Source organism: Panthera leo, chromosome F2, assembly GCF_018350215.1.
Source record: "Panthera leo isolate Ple1 chromosome F2, P.leo_Ple1_pat1.1, whole genome shotgun sequence".
Lineage (NCBI taxonomy): Eukaryota > Metazoa > Chordata > Mammalia > Carnivora > Felidae > Panthera > Panthera leo.
In genome coordinates, this window is record NC_056695.1 from 82,103,962 (window position 1) to 82,118,674 (window position 14,713).

A 14,713-nucleotide genomic window follows, 5' to 3' on the forward strand; every position below is an offset into this window, starting at 1 on the left:
CCATGGGGACAGCTTGGCTGGGAATGGAACCCAGAGAAGGCAGAGTAGAGATGCCTGGGGGGCCTCGGAGGGCCAGCAATCCATACAAGGAAGGAGCCACGCATGCTGTTTCTGCCTCAATAGCTTGAACAGTTCGCGGCGGCACTTGTAAGCGAGGGGAGAGGGCAGGCAGGGTTCGGTCACACACCAAAATGCGGCAGAGACGGGGCACCTGGGAGACTCAGTTGGTTAAGTGTCCAACTTTTGATGTCGGCTCAGGTCATGATCTATCAGGTTCTTGGGTTTGGACTCCATGCTGACAGCACGGAACCTGATTGGGATTCTCTGCCTCCCTCTGTCCCTCCCCTACTCAGCCCCACTCACTCAAAATAAACACACTTGAAAAAAGAAAAGAGTGCCATGGAGAAACCGAAGAGGGGGAGGACGGCACTGGCGCCGTGGGCTCCTGGGTGTAGGGGCCTGCGTGGGACACGACCGAGGTGCGGGCCACGTCTGAGGCCTGGGGTGTAGCAGTGCTGCTCCCTGAATGTGCCCACCCACCGGGCCCAGACCAGGACAGGAGCCAGAGTGGAATCTCAGTCTTTAATGGCTGAGGGCCCCACACCCCACGGCCGGAGGCTGGGGCTCAGATCTTGTTGAAAGCAGCAATGTCCACACTCTGCACCTGAGGAGGAGGAGGAGGGAGGCCCGCGGTCACGTGGGGCCTTGGTTCCCGAAGACCCAGCCACCCACTCCAGCACCCTGCCAGGCCAGGGGTTCCCTTGGGGGCCTGCCACTCACGTGCTCCTCGAACTTGGTGATCTCCTCCTCCAGCAGGTCCGTCCCCACCTTGTCGTCCTCTACCACACACTGAATCTGCAGCTTGCGGATGCCATAGCCCACGGGCACCAGCTTGGAGCCCCCCCAGGTCAGCCCGTCTAACTGGATGGAGCGCACGCAGGCCTCCAGCTGGGCCATGTCTGTCTCGTCATCCCACTGGGAGATCAAGGGGTGGAGAGGCTGGGTCAGGAGGCTGCAGACCCCAGGGAGTGCCCCCCCCCTCACCGGCCCCTGCCCTCGCCCTCGCCCTCGCCCCCCAGGGCACAGAGGGCAGGCAGCTCTCCTCTCGGCTGAACCCGGCCAGCTCGCTGAGCCCACCGCGAGCCCGGGGGCGGGGTCACTCACAGGCTTGACATCCAAGAGGATGGAAGATTTGGCCACCAGCGCGGGCCGCCCCGCCTTCTTCTCCGCGTACTGCCGCAGCCTCTCCTCCCGAAGCCGGGCTGCCTCCTTGTCCTCCTCGTCATCGCTGCCAAACAGGTCGATGGCATCGTCCTCGTCATCCTCTGCGGCGGTGGCCGCCTTGCCGGCAGGGGGCTCCACTTGGCGCATAGGGGACACGTGCTGCCGTGGGAGAGGGAGGCTGAGGGCCCCGCCCCCGGGGCCCCAGCTCTGCACCCTGGTTAAGAGGCTGCGGCGGGGAGGGGGACAGGAACACCCCCCCCACCCCCTCCCCAAAGGGCCCGAGAAGGGCGCGCACCTGGGTCTGTGGGGCTGCAGCCCGGTGGGTGGGTGAGCTCTTCTCCAGTGCGCTCAGCCGGGCCTCCAGCTTGGAGACAGCCTGCTGCAGACCTTGCACCACTGCAGGAGCAAAGGGGCCGCTGGTCAGACGGCGGGGACTGGGTGCGGTGCCCCACCCGTTAGGCCCAGGGCCTCACCGCCTCGCAGGCTCTGATTCTCCACTTCCAGGCTGGCGATCCGGGTGGCGAGCTCACTGTGATCTCCGCCCGGCCCGCTGGAGGCCCCAGGGCCTGAGCTCTGCAAGGCAGGGGGAGAGTGAGGCTCTGCACCCCCGCCTGCTTCCAGGGTTCCCCCCAGTCACAGCTACTGAGAATCAGGGCCCCGAGAAAGGTGGGAAAACTGCTGGACACTAGGAAGCAGCTCCTGTCAGCCCACTGGGTCCACCTGTGACACTGCACCCGAGGGTGGGAGGAGGCCCTGTAAGCAGGAGAGCAGTGAGTGACGTCCTTGGCCAAGCGGAAGGCACAGGGCCCGGGGCAGCCCCAGCACGGAGCTACTGCGGAGCCCACAGCCACAGTCGGGTGGGAGGAAGCGCCAGGGGCGGCCTGGGCCACAGAGCAGGGCCCAGCAGCGCAGCCGGGAACTGGAAGCAGGCTGGGAGAGCAGCTGAGGAGCCGCTGGGAGTCCGGAGTGCTCGTTACAGGGGGCGGCCACTCCGTGCGCAGTACCCTGCCTCCCCCAGGCCACGCACCTGCCATTTGGCTCACCAAGCCTGCCCTTGAAAGGCTTGAGTGACCCGGGGTCCCATCCTGCCTGCCAGCGTCCCTCTGGTTCCTCCCTGACCGGGAATCCCTATCACCCAACTCCAGCGGTGCCACCCAGGGAGCCCCTCAGCACAGCGCCGCAGTCCACGCCCGAGTTACACACCCTGATAGAATGGTCTAGGAGGACGGAGTGTACCTGGCCCTTCCCTGAGGGCCGCTGTCCCTACCCTCCCTCCCTGTGTCCAATTATGAAGACCTTGGACCCGGAGCCCACCTGCCAAGCAGCCACAGAACGAGCCCCGTGGCTTCCTCTGTTCTATGTACCCCCGGAGCCCAGACAAGCTAAAAACCCCCAGGAAGTACAGGCAGAAAGGTGCCTGGCTTCCTTGCCCCAGGGATCGGAGAGCAATGCTACCCGTTGTGACCCAGCAGCTCCCTTGTCTGGCTCCTAGTAGAGCTGGCCAAAGGTGGAACGGGATGCTGCTGTGCAGCTGGGGTCAGAGCACTGGAACCAGGGGTGGCTGGCACCACTCCCCTCCTTTCAGCTCAACTTGAGTGTCCACACCCAACCAGCCCCCCCACCTCCCTGCCAAAGGAGACCCGTGCTGGACTCGCCCGACCCTTGGCTGCGGCCACATGGCCTCCTCTCCACCTGTTTCCTCAGCACCCCAGCTTGCAATGCCGTTCTCACTAGGATTTTTTCCAAAAGTTTCCATCAGACAGGGATGAAATCCAGACCTTCTTGTTCCCTCGAGGCCCTGACCATCCTCCTCCTGTTCACCAGGGAGTCTAGGCACCCCCTCCCAACCCCAACCTCAATAAGGCAGACCTAGGCTACCCTAATCCTAGCCTGTGACGGTGGGTCACAAGGAGCCAGCCACGCAGTAGCCTCAGAGGACAGTGCCACATGCCAGGGTTTGGAATCCAGACCTTTCCAACCCCATCTCCGACCCTGTCCCTGGCAGCATGCACGGTTCCCAGGAACCCCTTGGTTCTAAAGGCCCAGTGTCTGCTGAGCCCTATCGAGCCCAAACCCAAGCGTTGGGGCTGGGTCAGCAAGGTCCCTGGGTCAGCAAGGTCCTTCCCGGTCCATTAGCAGTTGAACGATACTCCTCTGAATTTCGTGCCGCTCTCAGAACAGGGGCTTTTGTTTGGAAACTGGGTCTTTATGGTGCTAATCCAGTTACAACAAAGTCGGGAGAGTGGCCCGAATTCTGACTGGTGTTCTTATAAAACGAAGTTTGGATACAGACAACACACAAAAAACAATGTAAAGGCAAAGGAAAACCAGGAGAGGCCTCAGAACCTACCCACACCTTGACTTTGGACTTCTAGCCTGCAGACTGAGAAAGGAATCCATTTAAGCTCTTGGTCTGTGATGCTTTGGCCTCCAGCGGTGCCACCCCCAGCACACAGGGGCTCCCCCAAGTCCTCCCAGCGGGCCTACATGGTTTCCCCAAGACCCGGAGCCAGAGGTCGACCCCAACACATCCAGGGCCCCCTGAGGGCCAGAGGGGGGGCTCCTGTGGCCCAGAAACCTCAGTGCCACTGGGCACCCTGGCCTTCTGGGGGTTGGCACCCCACGCACCTGGCGCCAGCTCCTCCCCACGGCTGCCTGGCCCAAGCAGGGACCCTCCCCCCCACAGCTGTCCAGCCTATGGCCCAAGAGCCAGTATAGCCAAAGTAGCTGGGCAGGCAGGGGTGCCCACGTAGTCCCCAAGCCTGTAAAAAGGTGACCTAAATGGCAAAAAGGACTTTGCACGTGATGAAGCGGAGGCTCTGGAGGTGGGGAAATCCTCCTGGATTATGTGGGTGGGCTCAGCGTCGTCACCAGGCTCCGTGTACCCAAGAGGGAGAGGAGAAGGAAACGTAACAGAAACAGCCATCAACCGGGACTCTCTGATGGCTAGGAACCACAGGCCAAGGAATGTGGGCGGCTTCTCAAAATTGGAAAAGCCAAGGAAAGGATTCTCTCCTGAAGTCTCTAGGAGCAGAACTCTGCTTGATCCTCGACCCTCAAGGACAGGACACCATGTGTCCTAGAGAGAAGACAAGGTCTCGACTTCGCTAAGAAGGCAGAGCAGCGGGTCTGTCTCCTCCTGGGGACATCTGCCCAGCCAGGCTGGGGACAAAGCTAAACATGGACCTGCTTTCCTCTCTTGTGACCCAATCTGGGACCTGGGGGCCAAACGCAGCTGGACGGCCCCTCTCTGGGCCTCAAATTTTATCATTTGGACTCCCATCCTGTGAACCCATCTCTCCAGGGAGGCAAGGCCTAGGAAGCAAGAGAAAAAGGCCTCTCCCACTCCTCCCCACACAGAGTGCAGAGCAGGGGAGGAGGCCTCCAGGCCCAGCCTGGGGATGGCGCCACAGCAACAGGCAGGGTGAGGGCAGGTGGGAGTCCTGGGTGACCACCGGGCAGCAGCACGGATGCCATCGGCTCCTGTGGCAGTCTGAGTCACCGAAGCCCGCTGGGGCGGGAACACCGTGCTGGACGCCCCGCCCCAACCGTGCTCCTAAGGCCCAAATGAGCGCAGCGGTACCGGGGTACTGGGGCGGCTGGGAGGCATGCAGCCAGGCCGGAGGGCAGCAGTGCCGATGCGGGCCTGCAGGTACTCACCCCAGCCAGGGATTTCTGGATGTTCTCTCTGGCTCTGGCAATGTCACGGAGGATCACACTGGCACCGTTCTCCTATAGACAGTGCAGAAAGAACCGCTTTTTTCTTTTCGTTAGAACAATTTTAGCGGAAAAAAAGGAACGAACCCTCACAGACAGCAAGAGCTGCACAGAACCGAAGGCTCAGTGGGATGGCAAGGAGCTATGACAACGGCCCCGAGGCCCACACCCCATCCTGATGGGCACCGGTGTGCCCGCTGGTCTGACACGGCGGAGGTGCCCCGTCCCATCTCGAGCAGATCCAGGGACGCGCCCGCAAAGACCCCACCACCGGCGCCTGGAGCAGAGCCGCTGGGGCCGAACGTGCCTCTGCCCGCCCCCACCCCGTGCTGGCACAGTCCCCCGGTGCCCCGAGGGCAGCCCCCACCTGGCGCGAGGAGCCAGCCACGGGCCCGTTCATCCGCTCATAGAACTGCCTCTCTGCATCATCGTATTTGAACTTGTCGAACCAGATCTTCTCGTGCGCTAGGAAGTTTGTAGCCATTTTCCTGTTGGGAAGGGAAGGCGAGACTGAGACAGCGTGGCTGGGAGGAGAGGGTACGTGCCCTAAGGCCCCAGGCCTGGCCTGCGTGAGTGCCCCACAACGGCCCAGACACCAAGGGTGCAAGGTGACGAGGGGTCCAGGTCGGAGCACAGGTGCCTTGGCACTGCCCGAACCAAGTCTGTAATCCGCACCCCCCCAACTCCCGGCTCCCGCCCCTTTGGTTCTCAAAGTGTGGTGAGGAGCCCCTGAGGGTCCCCGGGGTCCTCCCTGTCCAACTACACGTTTGTGCCAGGCACAATTATGTCCATCGGACAATACACACCAACAGACTGAGTGCAGAAGAAAGTGTGACAAACCGGGTGCCTCCTGGTTAAACAAGCCACTAAGATTTGCAAAAATGTCGAATAAGGCCGCTCTGCTCACTGCATTTTTTTGTCTTGGGAACACTGCTGCCCATAGGAACAAGTGGTTATGTTAACGCGTGATCGACTTCTTATTCAATGACTGAAGAACTACCGCGTTTCTATTTTAATTGCTAACGTGACAAAAATCAACAGCACAAAAACCGTGTGAGGTCCAGAGACCTGAAGTTTGAGAACTGCTGCTCTAGAGCGGGAGCCGCACGGCTGTGCCCACCGCCCTCCACCTGGCATGGCCCCTCCCGTTCCTGAGCAACGGTGACGGAAACGGACCCGATCTTACCAATCCTCTGTGCCAAGGGCCCCAGGCTATCACTGGACCACACCGAGTGCGCCCCTGGTGTCAGGAAAGGAGCCGGGCCCCGTGACTCTCCTCCACCCACCCCACACAGCCATCAGGTGCAGCCAGGCCACCGTGAACACTTTTGGCTCCACACTCACCCTAGGCTGCTGACGGGGACGCTCCTGCACACGGGTTCCCACACCCCGCCGCTCACACCGAGCTAACAGGCTGCTGATGGGCATGTGGGGCCCAGGGTGGCACCGCTCCCTCGGGCCCGGCCTCCCGCAGGGCCACCCACGCCCCGGACCCTCCCGCTGCCACGCTTGCAGTTTGCCCGGCCGCCTGCCTCTCCCCCTGCCCTTCTCCAGATCCTGGCGTCCAGACACCAGTGTTGCATGGAAGCATCCTGGGGCCGAAGGCAAGTGAGCCTCATGCAGTAGGTGTCCCTCAGACATAGGCCACTCGACTGACAGCACGCTGATGTGCCTGAGACACTCACCGCTCCCTGGAGGTGACTGTGGAACGGGAGGTAGGGGAGGACGGACAGAAGGGGCAGGAGGGACGGGCCAGCTCCCGCGTCTTCCCCAGCAGGGCTCGGGCCAGAAGCCTCTAACACTGGCCCTGCCCTGCCCTGCGACAGCCAGGGGCACCGGGAGTTGCCCGGCAGAAAGGGAAACCCTACCCAAGCACAGTCTGCTCTGTGCTAACCCCTTTCCTCCCTCGACAGCCCCAAACCTTGTGATCCCCAAGAGGTGGCCCTGGAGGCTGCACTGCCCCAGGAACAGAAAGCTACCTCTGCCCAACCCACTCCTGCATCCAACTTAGCCGGGTCCAGGAGTGCTGGGGAGAGAGCCGTGCCAGGGCGAGGGGGGGTGGGGAGAAGAGCAGCCAGGGCCCCAGCCCAGGGAAGCCCGGGCCGGGAACCCACGCGGCAGGTTTCTCCTACTTGGGTCTCAGGCTGGACACGGTCGGGCCAGACCGGGCACCAGGTCGGTGAGCCAGGGATGCAGCTTCGAGGCGCCAGGCCACTCGCAGGGCCTCTGCGGCATGATGGCGGCACTCTGCGCTGTCATAGGTGGGCTTGCTGAGCCAGGGGGCCTCGGCATCTTTGTGCAGGAGATACCAGTAGGGCAGGGCAGAGGAGGCCTCCCCGTCAACCCGCCGAGGCCCGACCCGTTTGCTTCCCACGGCGTTTCGGCCTCGCCGGTCTCTGCGGCCCCGCCTGGCCCCCTCAGCCTGGCCGGCTCGCTCCTGCAGGCGCACCTTCCCGGGAGGGTGGCCGTCGAACATGGCCTCGTAGAAGCCCCTCTCTGCCGCGTCGTACTGGGGCTTCTCCAGCCACACCTCCTGCACCAGCGCCTGCAGACTGCCCAGCGGGGGTTGGCCGTTGGCCAGCGGGCCAGGCTGGCGGGCGAGAGCCAGATCGGGGGCAGCTGCCTGCTGGCCCGTGTCAGAAGCCCCCCGCCTGCCACTCCCCTCCGCGGCCAACAGCGAGGCCTGCGACCGCTCCACGAACGCCCGCTCGGCCTGGTCGAAGGACGACTTATTGACCCAGATGCCCCAGGTCACATGGTGGCAGGCCACCTGGCTTCCGTGGGTGCAGGGGCCTCGGGGGACCAGGGCAACCCGCTGGGCCGCCTGGGCAGCCGCATCCGCCAGCCTCTGGCGATAGGAGCTCTCTGCCTGGTCGAACATTGGCTTGTCCAGCCACACGTGGTCGGCCGAGAGGCCCACGAGGGCCAGGTCTGCCTGGCCGAACCAGCTCTTTGGTGAGCGCTTCCTTTTCTTCTGCAGAGGCTTCTTTCCGTCGTGGCTCCTCCTGGGGTCGCTCCTGCTGCCGCTGTCAGGGGCGTCTGCCTCCTCGGCGTCCTCCCGCCCAGGCCCGTTCACGGCTGGCGCTTCAGCCAGGAGCTGCTGGGTGGCGGCGGCTCGTGTGGCCTCGTGCTCGTAGAAACGCCGCTCGGCTTCCCCATACTTCTGCTTGTCCTCCCAGACGGTCTCCAGGGCACAGGCGGCTCTCCCGCTCCTCATCTTCCGCACAGCGTTAAAAAGCAAGCACAAGAAGGCAGTTGCAACACCGCGGGCCATGGGGATGGCGCCCCGCCCCCCTCCTCAGCCTGACTTTCAGGGCCGGCCGGGCCTGGGAGTGCTCCCCGATGGGGGTGCCAGGAAGACACAAGCAAGGACCCGAAGTCAAGTCCACGGGAAGCTCAGTAAAGCAATAAGCAATTACGTGCATGCATGTGCGTACGTATGCGTTCTTTTAGCTGTAAAGCTAATCTTTCCTAATGCGCCCGGGCTCTCCAGAGGGGTCTAGAGAACGGTTTCCAAACTTCTTCAACCACAGAAGCCTTCTCCCATAGAGCCTCCACAGGGGGTTGCCAAATGAAATACACACCACACCCAGGTAACTTGACTGATACATAAACAACAAATAACTCTTAGAATAAACACGTCCCACGAGATATTTAAGACCTTTACACTGAAGGGTTATTCGTCGTTCATCTAGGATTTTAACAGGACGTCCTTTGACTTTGCTGAATCTGGCCACCTTTCCTGAGGCACTGGTGCTTCCGCTTTCTAGAAGTATACGCGGCAGTCTCCCAGGCCAGCCCCATCACGGCCAGGCCACCCCGGGGACCTTGCCCCGTGGCGGCATACCCCTGCCGCAGCCACACCACCGCCTGCAGCGGCATGCTCCAAGGGGAGCTGGCAAGGGTCTCAGACAAGGGTTAGTGTCTCGGGGAGCAGCTGGGAGCACAGGGTGGAGGGCCCGGCCCTGCAGGGGCCACGCTGGGGGAGACACAGGGAGGATGCTAGTGACCATCCGGAAGAGAAGGAGCCTGGCGGCTCAGGCAGCAAGTGAGAAGCAGGCTCCGGGTCAGCCACAGCCACAGCCACCTCTGGGCGCACCCGCAATACAGGAGGGACCACGTGGGAAACTCTGGGCCCCGGGGTCATTAGGGCACCCGCCTCTAGTCACAGAACCATTTGATGTGAGGGGCCCCATCCCTAGAACAGAGGGAGGCAGGTGGGGAACTGTGTGTCCCATCTGCCACTGTGGACAAACCCTTGCCGAGAACCTCAGCCTCTTCAATAGAGGTGGTGTCCCCTCCAGTCGGTCATCTGAATAGAGGAGTCTGGGCCACCACTGCCACCGCCTCTGCAGCCTCTGGCCAGAAACGGCTCAAGCCCAGAAAGCCCCAGTAGCCAGTCTGCTCTTAAGACGTGCCCAGTGGTCTGAGCTCACACTCCACAGGCCTGTTCTAGAGGAATGGCTGTAGCTGGCAGAGATCCTGTCCGGACACAGGCTGGACTCTGGCCCCTGCTCCCCAAAGCAGAAGCGCCCACGCCAGATGACCAACACCCAGGACCATCCCAGCTTCTGCGGGGTCAGTCAGTAGCCTACGTGGGGGGACGCACCTGCTGGGCCCTGTCTCCAGGAGACCAGGTCTCCAGAGGGAAGGCGGCAAACCTTTCCCGTCACCTGCAGCAGCATCGACATCCCTTTCCTGACACCCCGAAACAAAACTGAAACCTGATTCTAATGACCCCGTGGGACATGCCGGCTGTGTAAGCGCCGCGTCCACTCAAGACGTGGGGGAAGATTCCCCCTTGAACTGTGAAGGGACGTGTTGGGGGCCTCTAATGGCACAAGCCACAGGACGGAAGCCCCAGGCCTGGAGAGACCCCTGGGACGCCCCCTTGTGCCTTCCTCCCCAGGCCGGCAGCAGTCCTTACCAAGGCCAGGCTGACAACAGAGGCAGTGGTGAGAGGCGGGGAGCGTGTGCTCAAGAGGCAAGGCATTGTGACATCACCCACTGTCCCTGAGGGGACTGCAGGCCAATCAGGCAGGGCTTGTCCGCCCTTCAAACTTTCTGGCAACGAGCCCCCAGCAGACCCTCAGCAGAGGAGCCCAGGGCTTGCTTGGTTCAGCCCCTTGAACTCCACTAGGCTGACGCCCCACTGGTGAAGTCCTGTTGGAACCTACTGACCTAAAGGCTGTCCTTGTCTCCTGACATCAGATCAGGCCCTGCTCAGAGCTCTGGGGGCCACACCTGGGGGGAGGCGGGGAGAGACTGCTTCTGAAGATTTCTCAAGAACAAGGGGTGTGGCCTGTGGCAGGGGGTGTCCCCGGTGTCCTCTGCCCAGAGGGGAGGGCCAGCACGCCAGCCCCGGCCTGCTCGGGGAGTGCCCCCCACCACAGGCACAACCTGGCTCAACCCAGGGATGCACTGAGACACCCACGCGCTGCCCTGCCTGGCAGGATCAAAGCCCAACGACAGCAAAGCCAACTCCTTTGTGTTGCAGACAAGGAAAGTAAGGCCTGGCGGCCTGGCCAAGCCGGGCCCTGCACAGGCGCCGGGATGCCTCGTACGCTGTGGGCCAGGGGCTCCCTGGCTGAGGTGAAGGGAACACCGGGCACGGGACAGGTGGGTACTTACTTTCCCTCTGGTCTCCTAGGATGGCATGAAGAGAAAGCAGCAAGGTTAGAGGCAGTCAGGGCAGCACAGCGGCTGGAAGGTCTTTGCAGAAGGTGCTTGGAAAGGTGGCACGAGGTTTGGCCGAGCAAACTGAAGATGAGCACCAAAGACCCACCACCCAAATCCCCTAAGGCGACCAAGTCCACCCACTCGGGACAGCACCCCCCCCCACCCACCCCCCGCCCCACAAAATGAGCAGTTCCTACGGTTCGCACTAGCTGGACTGGGCAAGCCCATCTGAGCACCGCTCCCACCCGCTCCACACTCCAGCACAAGCCCTCTGGGGGGAGAGGAGCCAGCACTCAGTGCCCCCACTGCCACGTGCAGCTGTCGACGGGATCCCTACCTGGCCCCGCTGTCGTGCTGCCCTAAGTCCAGGGCTGCCGGACAAGGCACGAGACAACCAGGACCATCCATGGGGCCCAGCAGCCCTGGAGCCCACGCTGGGGCAGGGAGCCGCCACCGCTCCACACGTGAACAAAGACACAAAGCCCCCACGGTGTTCACAAAAGGACAGGGCTTTCAGTCCCTTCACAGATGGGAAAACGGGCCAGAAACACTAAGTGCCCCGCCCCAACTCCGACAGAGGTAGCAGTCCAGGAGCCGAGGAAGCCACACGCAGACGAAGCCATCTCTGAGAAAGCCTGCAGGGCACGGCGGACAGCCCTGCCCGCCCTGCACCCGGAGCCCCCCCAGCTGCTCACTCACCGGAACCCAGAGATCTGCCAGCCAGGGCCCTTGGCCCCCGCGTCTGCCCCAGGTCACTGACAGGGACGTCCAAGGTGCCCGCGGGTGCGGCAGACACAAGGACACTGGCGCGAGGACAGGGAGCTGCCCCCCAGGAGCACACAGCAGGCCCTGGGCAGCCGCCCTGCACACATGGCGGTGAGCCGCCCTGCTGGCAGTGAAGCCGGTGTGGTGACAGGCCAACAGCACTCCGGGGACACTTGCCGCAGGACCAGGCAGCCGGGTTCTCCTGCCCCCGGCCTCTCCATCTCCCAGGACAGGCGGCAGAGTGCCCCCCACCTTTACTGCCTCAATCTCCCCGCTCTCCGAGCGCTCTACGTCCCACGAGGACCTGCTGAACTGAAAACCCCTCTCTCTGGTAGAAAAGCAAATCTGAGTTTAAATGATCCCCGTTGAGAACACGAACATCCGAGCCTCCAGCCAGAGTGGGGACCCTCCTCTCTCTCCCGTGCTCTCTCCACACACACAGCATTGGCTCCATAACAGGGATGCATGAGGAACAAGGCCCCAGAACAGCAGAGCGAAGACCCGGGAGGAGGGGGCCCCAGGTGTCCCTGCCTGCTGCCATCATCTACTTGCTTGCTCACTGCAGGGCCCAGCTGGGCTGCCCGTGACCAAGACTTCGCCCCCGCGCCTCAGGCAGGCTGAGACCTCGCCCACGGGAGGGGGTACTCAGGGGCCATGCCCCACCTAGCCACCAGGGACCGTGGTGAGGTGAGCCATGTAGGAGAGCTGGTCCTGGCCACAGACGACCCCTCCCCTGCAACCGGTCCCAGCACCCCCGTGGAGACGTGCTCCAAAGCACGTGAGCTGGGAGGGCAGGTCTTACAGCGGCCCTGGCAGCGGCCCCCACAGCACACCCCTGGCTGGACGGCCTGGACGGAAGGCGAGGATGTGGCCCCCGGCACTGTGCCCACAAGGTGCCAGGGCCTGTAAGTCTCTTGGGGCCTAGCGGAATGGGGTAGGTTTCTGGGAGGAACTGGCCCCTCGCCAGACTCTGCCCTCCAACAATACCTTCCCCTGGACACCACCCCATCACAGCCACACCCCCGGACCAGCCCCCCAGTTGTCCACCCAGAGGGCAAAGGTCTGCGCCCCTTCCAGGGGAAGGGGGAACCCACAGAGGTGAATGGGGGGCGGGGTCTGCAGGCCAGCTCCGTCTTCCTCGCGACAAAGCCTGCCGTACCTGCGATGTCTGAGAGCGCTGTGACACCTGGAACCGTGAGTCACGGGGGGAAGGCACACGGAGGGGTAAATTTACCCAACGGCGCGTCTCCACGTGCATGGGGGTGATGCCACCTGACTCTTGCAGGGGGCACTCCACAGCCCCACATGCTTCCCAACCTGACTCCTGATGTCAGCCCCGCTTAGAAGTACCGGCTTGTCCTGGCAGCAGAAAGGGGGCCCCAAGCCCTCAGATTCCAGGCTCACACCACAGCTACCTAGGTCACCCCGGGGCAGGCTCAACGATGTCCGCGCCTCAGATGCCACAGCCTACCAGATCGGTCTAACCTAACCAGCCGGGCCTATGCCCCCTTCCCTCGGGGTGACCCCAAGGACTGCACGTGCTTCCTCAACCCTTCTGTGCACACGGGCCTCACACAGCTGGAGGACTGAGCGGAGAAGGGAGGCCCCCGAGTCAGGGAGGCGAAGAGCCCGGGATCCGTGTCTCCCTCCATCGCCTGCACGGAGCTTCAATGCCATGCTGCCACCTGCTTTGACCACACACCTGTCACCTTAAAATACTGGTGCGGGGCGGAGGCTCAACAGATACGCTCGCCAGCATTTCCTGCCTGCGGAACCCCAAAAGACGACACCAACGCACAACTTGCTGGAGGTATTTTTCTGGTCAATCTTCAAACGCGCGCACACACGTCCCTGCAAGGACACTTCTTTCACGGAAACGCTGCTCAAGCACATTTGCCCACTTGTGCCGAACCCTGGCAGCCTCACCCTGCTCCGCAGGGGCAAAGCTGAGGGGGAGGGGGTGGCCCTGCACCAGGATCCTCCAGAGGGCAGTTGTCTCTGGCCGGTAAAAGGCTCTTCCCAGGACTGGCATGAGGCCCAGAACACTGACTGCCCCCATAGAGGTGACGGAAAAAGCCTGCTCCTCAGCTCGGGTGCCAGTCACTCTGCAAGATGACACTTTCTTGGGACTCCCTGTTCACAGGGCAGGGCACAGGAACGCTCGAATCCCATGTGAGCCAGCTCACTGGCGGCTCAGCCAGGCTCAGGGTACCCAGAGAAGGCTGCGGTGTCAGAGCTGCCCATGCAGAAGCGTCCTGAGAGTGTCCCTCCCCGCCCCCGGGCCAAGCCTGAGCCCTCAGAGAAGATACACACCAGAGTCAATTTGAAGAGGTGTTCCCCTTCTGGCAGGGATCACCCCAAAGCTTAGCCGGACAAATATTTGTCTTGTTGAAGGGTGGCCCTTCATTCACGCAAGCCTCCACCCCACTCCACTCCTTTGGCCCCTTTCTTCCTTCCAATCACGGTGCCCATTTCTCGGGAAGACGTCACCCACCCCTACAGAGACCGGCTTCAACGTCGCCTCCTGCCGGGACCCTTATCCAAGTCAGGACTCCCGAGCACTCCGAGAACCCTAAGGATTTCTTCTGAGTCACTCAACAGTCACTCACCAGTCACTCCCTTATTCTTTCCCGCGCTCACGAACCCTCAAGGCTCCGCGAGGGCTGGGCCCGAGCCTGTCCCGCTGGCCCAGAACCGGCGTGCAGCAGGTGCTTAACAGACGCGTGCCCGACAAAAGAAGGGCTACAGGACCGGGACCAACCGAGACCGAGGGGCCCACGCGGTCCCCGGCCTCCCGGCCGCCACCTTCCCGCCGGGACCGCAGTCGGGGTCCCGCCGGCCACGTGGCCCGCGCGCCCCGCCCCCCTGCGCCCGCCCCTAGCGCCGCGCTCGTCCCACCGTCCCTACGCCGGCACCCCGGCCGCACTAACGCCCCGGCTCGGGCGCCCGCCCCGCCCCCGCCCCGGCCCCTCCGCGGCGCGTGCCGCTCCTGCGGGCGCGGGCTGCGGTACTCACGCCAGCCAAGGACGCGGCGACCAAGAAGGAGGGCTCGTGGCGTGCGACGGTGGAGGAAAGGGAGAGTCGCCCCGGCCGCGCACGGGAAATGAAGCAGAGGGATGCACCACGCGCCGCGGCAGGGGAAGCGGCTCCCGCGCACGTCCCGCCTGGCCGTCACAGCCCTCCGCGCGACGCGACGCTCCCCGCGGCTGCAAAGACAGAAGCCAGTGGGAGTCACCACGGGGCTCGCAGTTTCCCAGAGAAGCTGGAGCTAGCAGCCGCGAACAGGACGGCAGCTCGTCCGCACCCCTGCGCTACCGGTGCAGTGGGC

General features: G+C 63.2%; 1 protein-coding gene across 4 annotated transcripts; it reads right to left on the reverse strand.

Annotated features, from left to right (window-relative positions):
* Positions 1-568: 568 nt before the first annotated feature.
* On the reverse strand, positions 569-14,499 carry EEF1D (eukaryotic translation elongation factor 1 delta). 4 transcript variants are annotated; one of them, XM_042923505.1, is made up of 10 exons: positions 13,880-13,946; positions 10,573-10,587; positions 7,074-8,158; positions 5,309-5,429; positions 4,885-4,956; positions 1,698-1,797; positions 1,520-1,620; positions 1,165-1,383; positions 781-975; positions 569-664 (listed from the first exon to the last, which is right to left on the reverse strand). In XM_042923505.1, the coding sequence occupies exons 3-10, from the start codon at positions 8,156-8,158 to the stop codon at positions 626-628; spliced, it is 1,932 nt and encodes a 643-aa protein (XP_042779439.1). In that variant the 5' UTR covers positions 10,573-10,587; positions 13,880-13,946; the 3' UTR covers positions 569-625. The 4 variants fall into 4 exon arrangements, with proteins under 4 accessions (XP_042779439.1, XP_042779437.1, XP_042779438.1 ...); XM_042923503.1 differs by lacking the exons at positions 10,573-10,587; positions 13,880-13,946 and adding an exon at positions 9,869-9,947; XM_042923504.1 differs by lacking the exons at positions 10,573-10,587; positions 13,880-13,946 and adding an exon at positions 9,551-9,834.
* Positions 14,500-14,713: the final 214 nt, after the last annotated feature.

Coding starts and splice junctions, on each gene's coding strand:
- EEF1D (XM_042923503.1), bottom strand. CDS start 9,934: ATGCCTTGCCTCTTGAGCACACGCTCCCCGCCTCTCACCACTGCCTCT. Junction 1,621..1,697: donor GAATCAGAGCCTGCGAGGCG/GTGAGGCCCTGG, acceptor TTGCTCCTGCAG/TGGTGCAAGGTCTGCAGCAG. Junction 1,384..1,519: donor CTGCAGCCCCACAGACCCAG/GTGCGCGCCCTT, acceptor CTCCCACGGCAG/CACGTGTCCCCTATGCGCCA.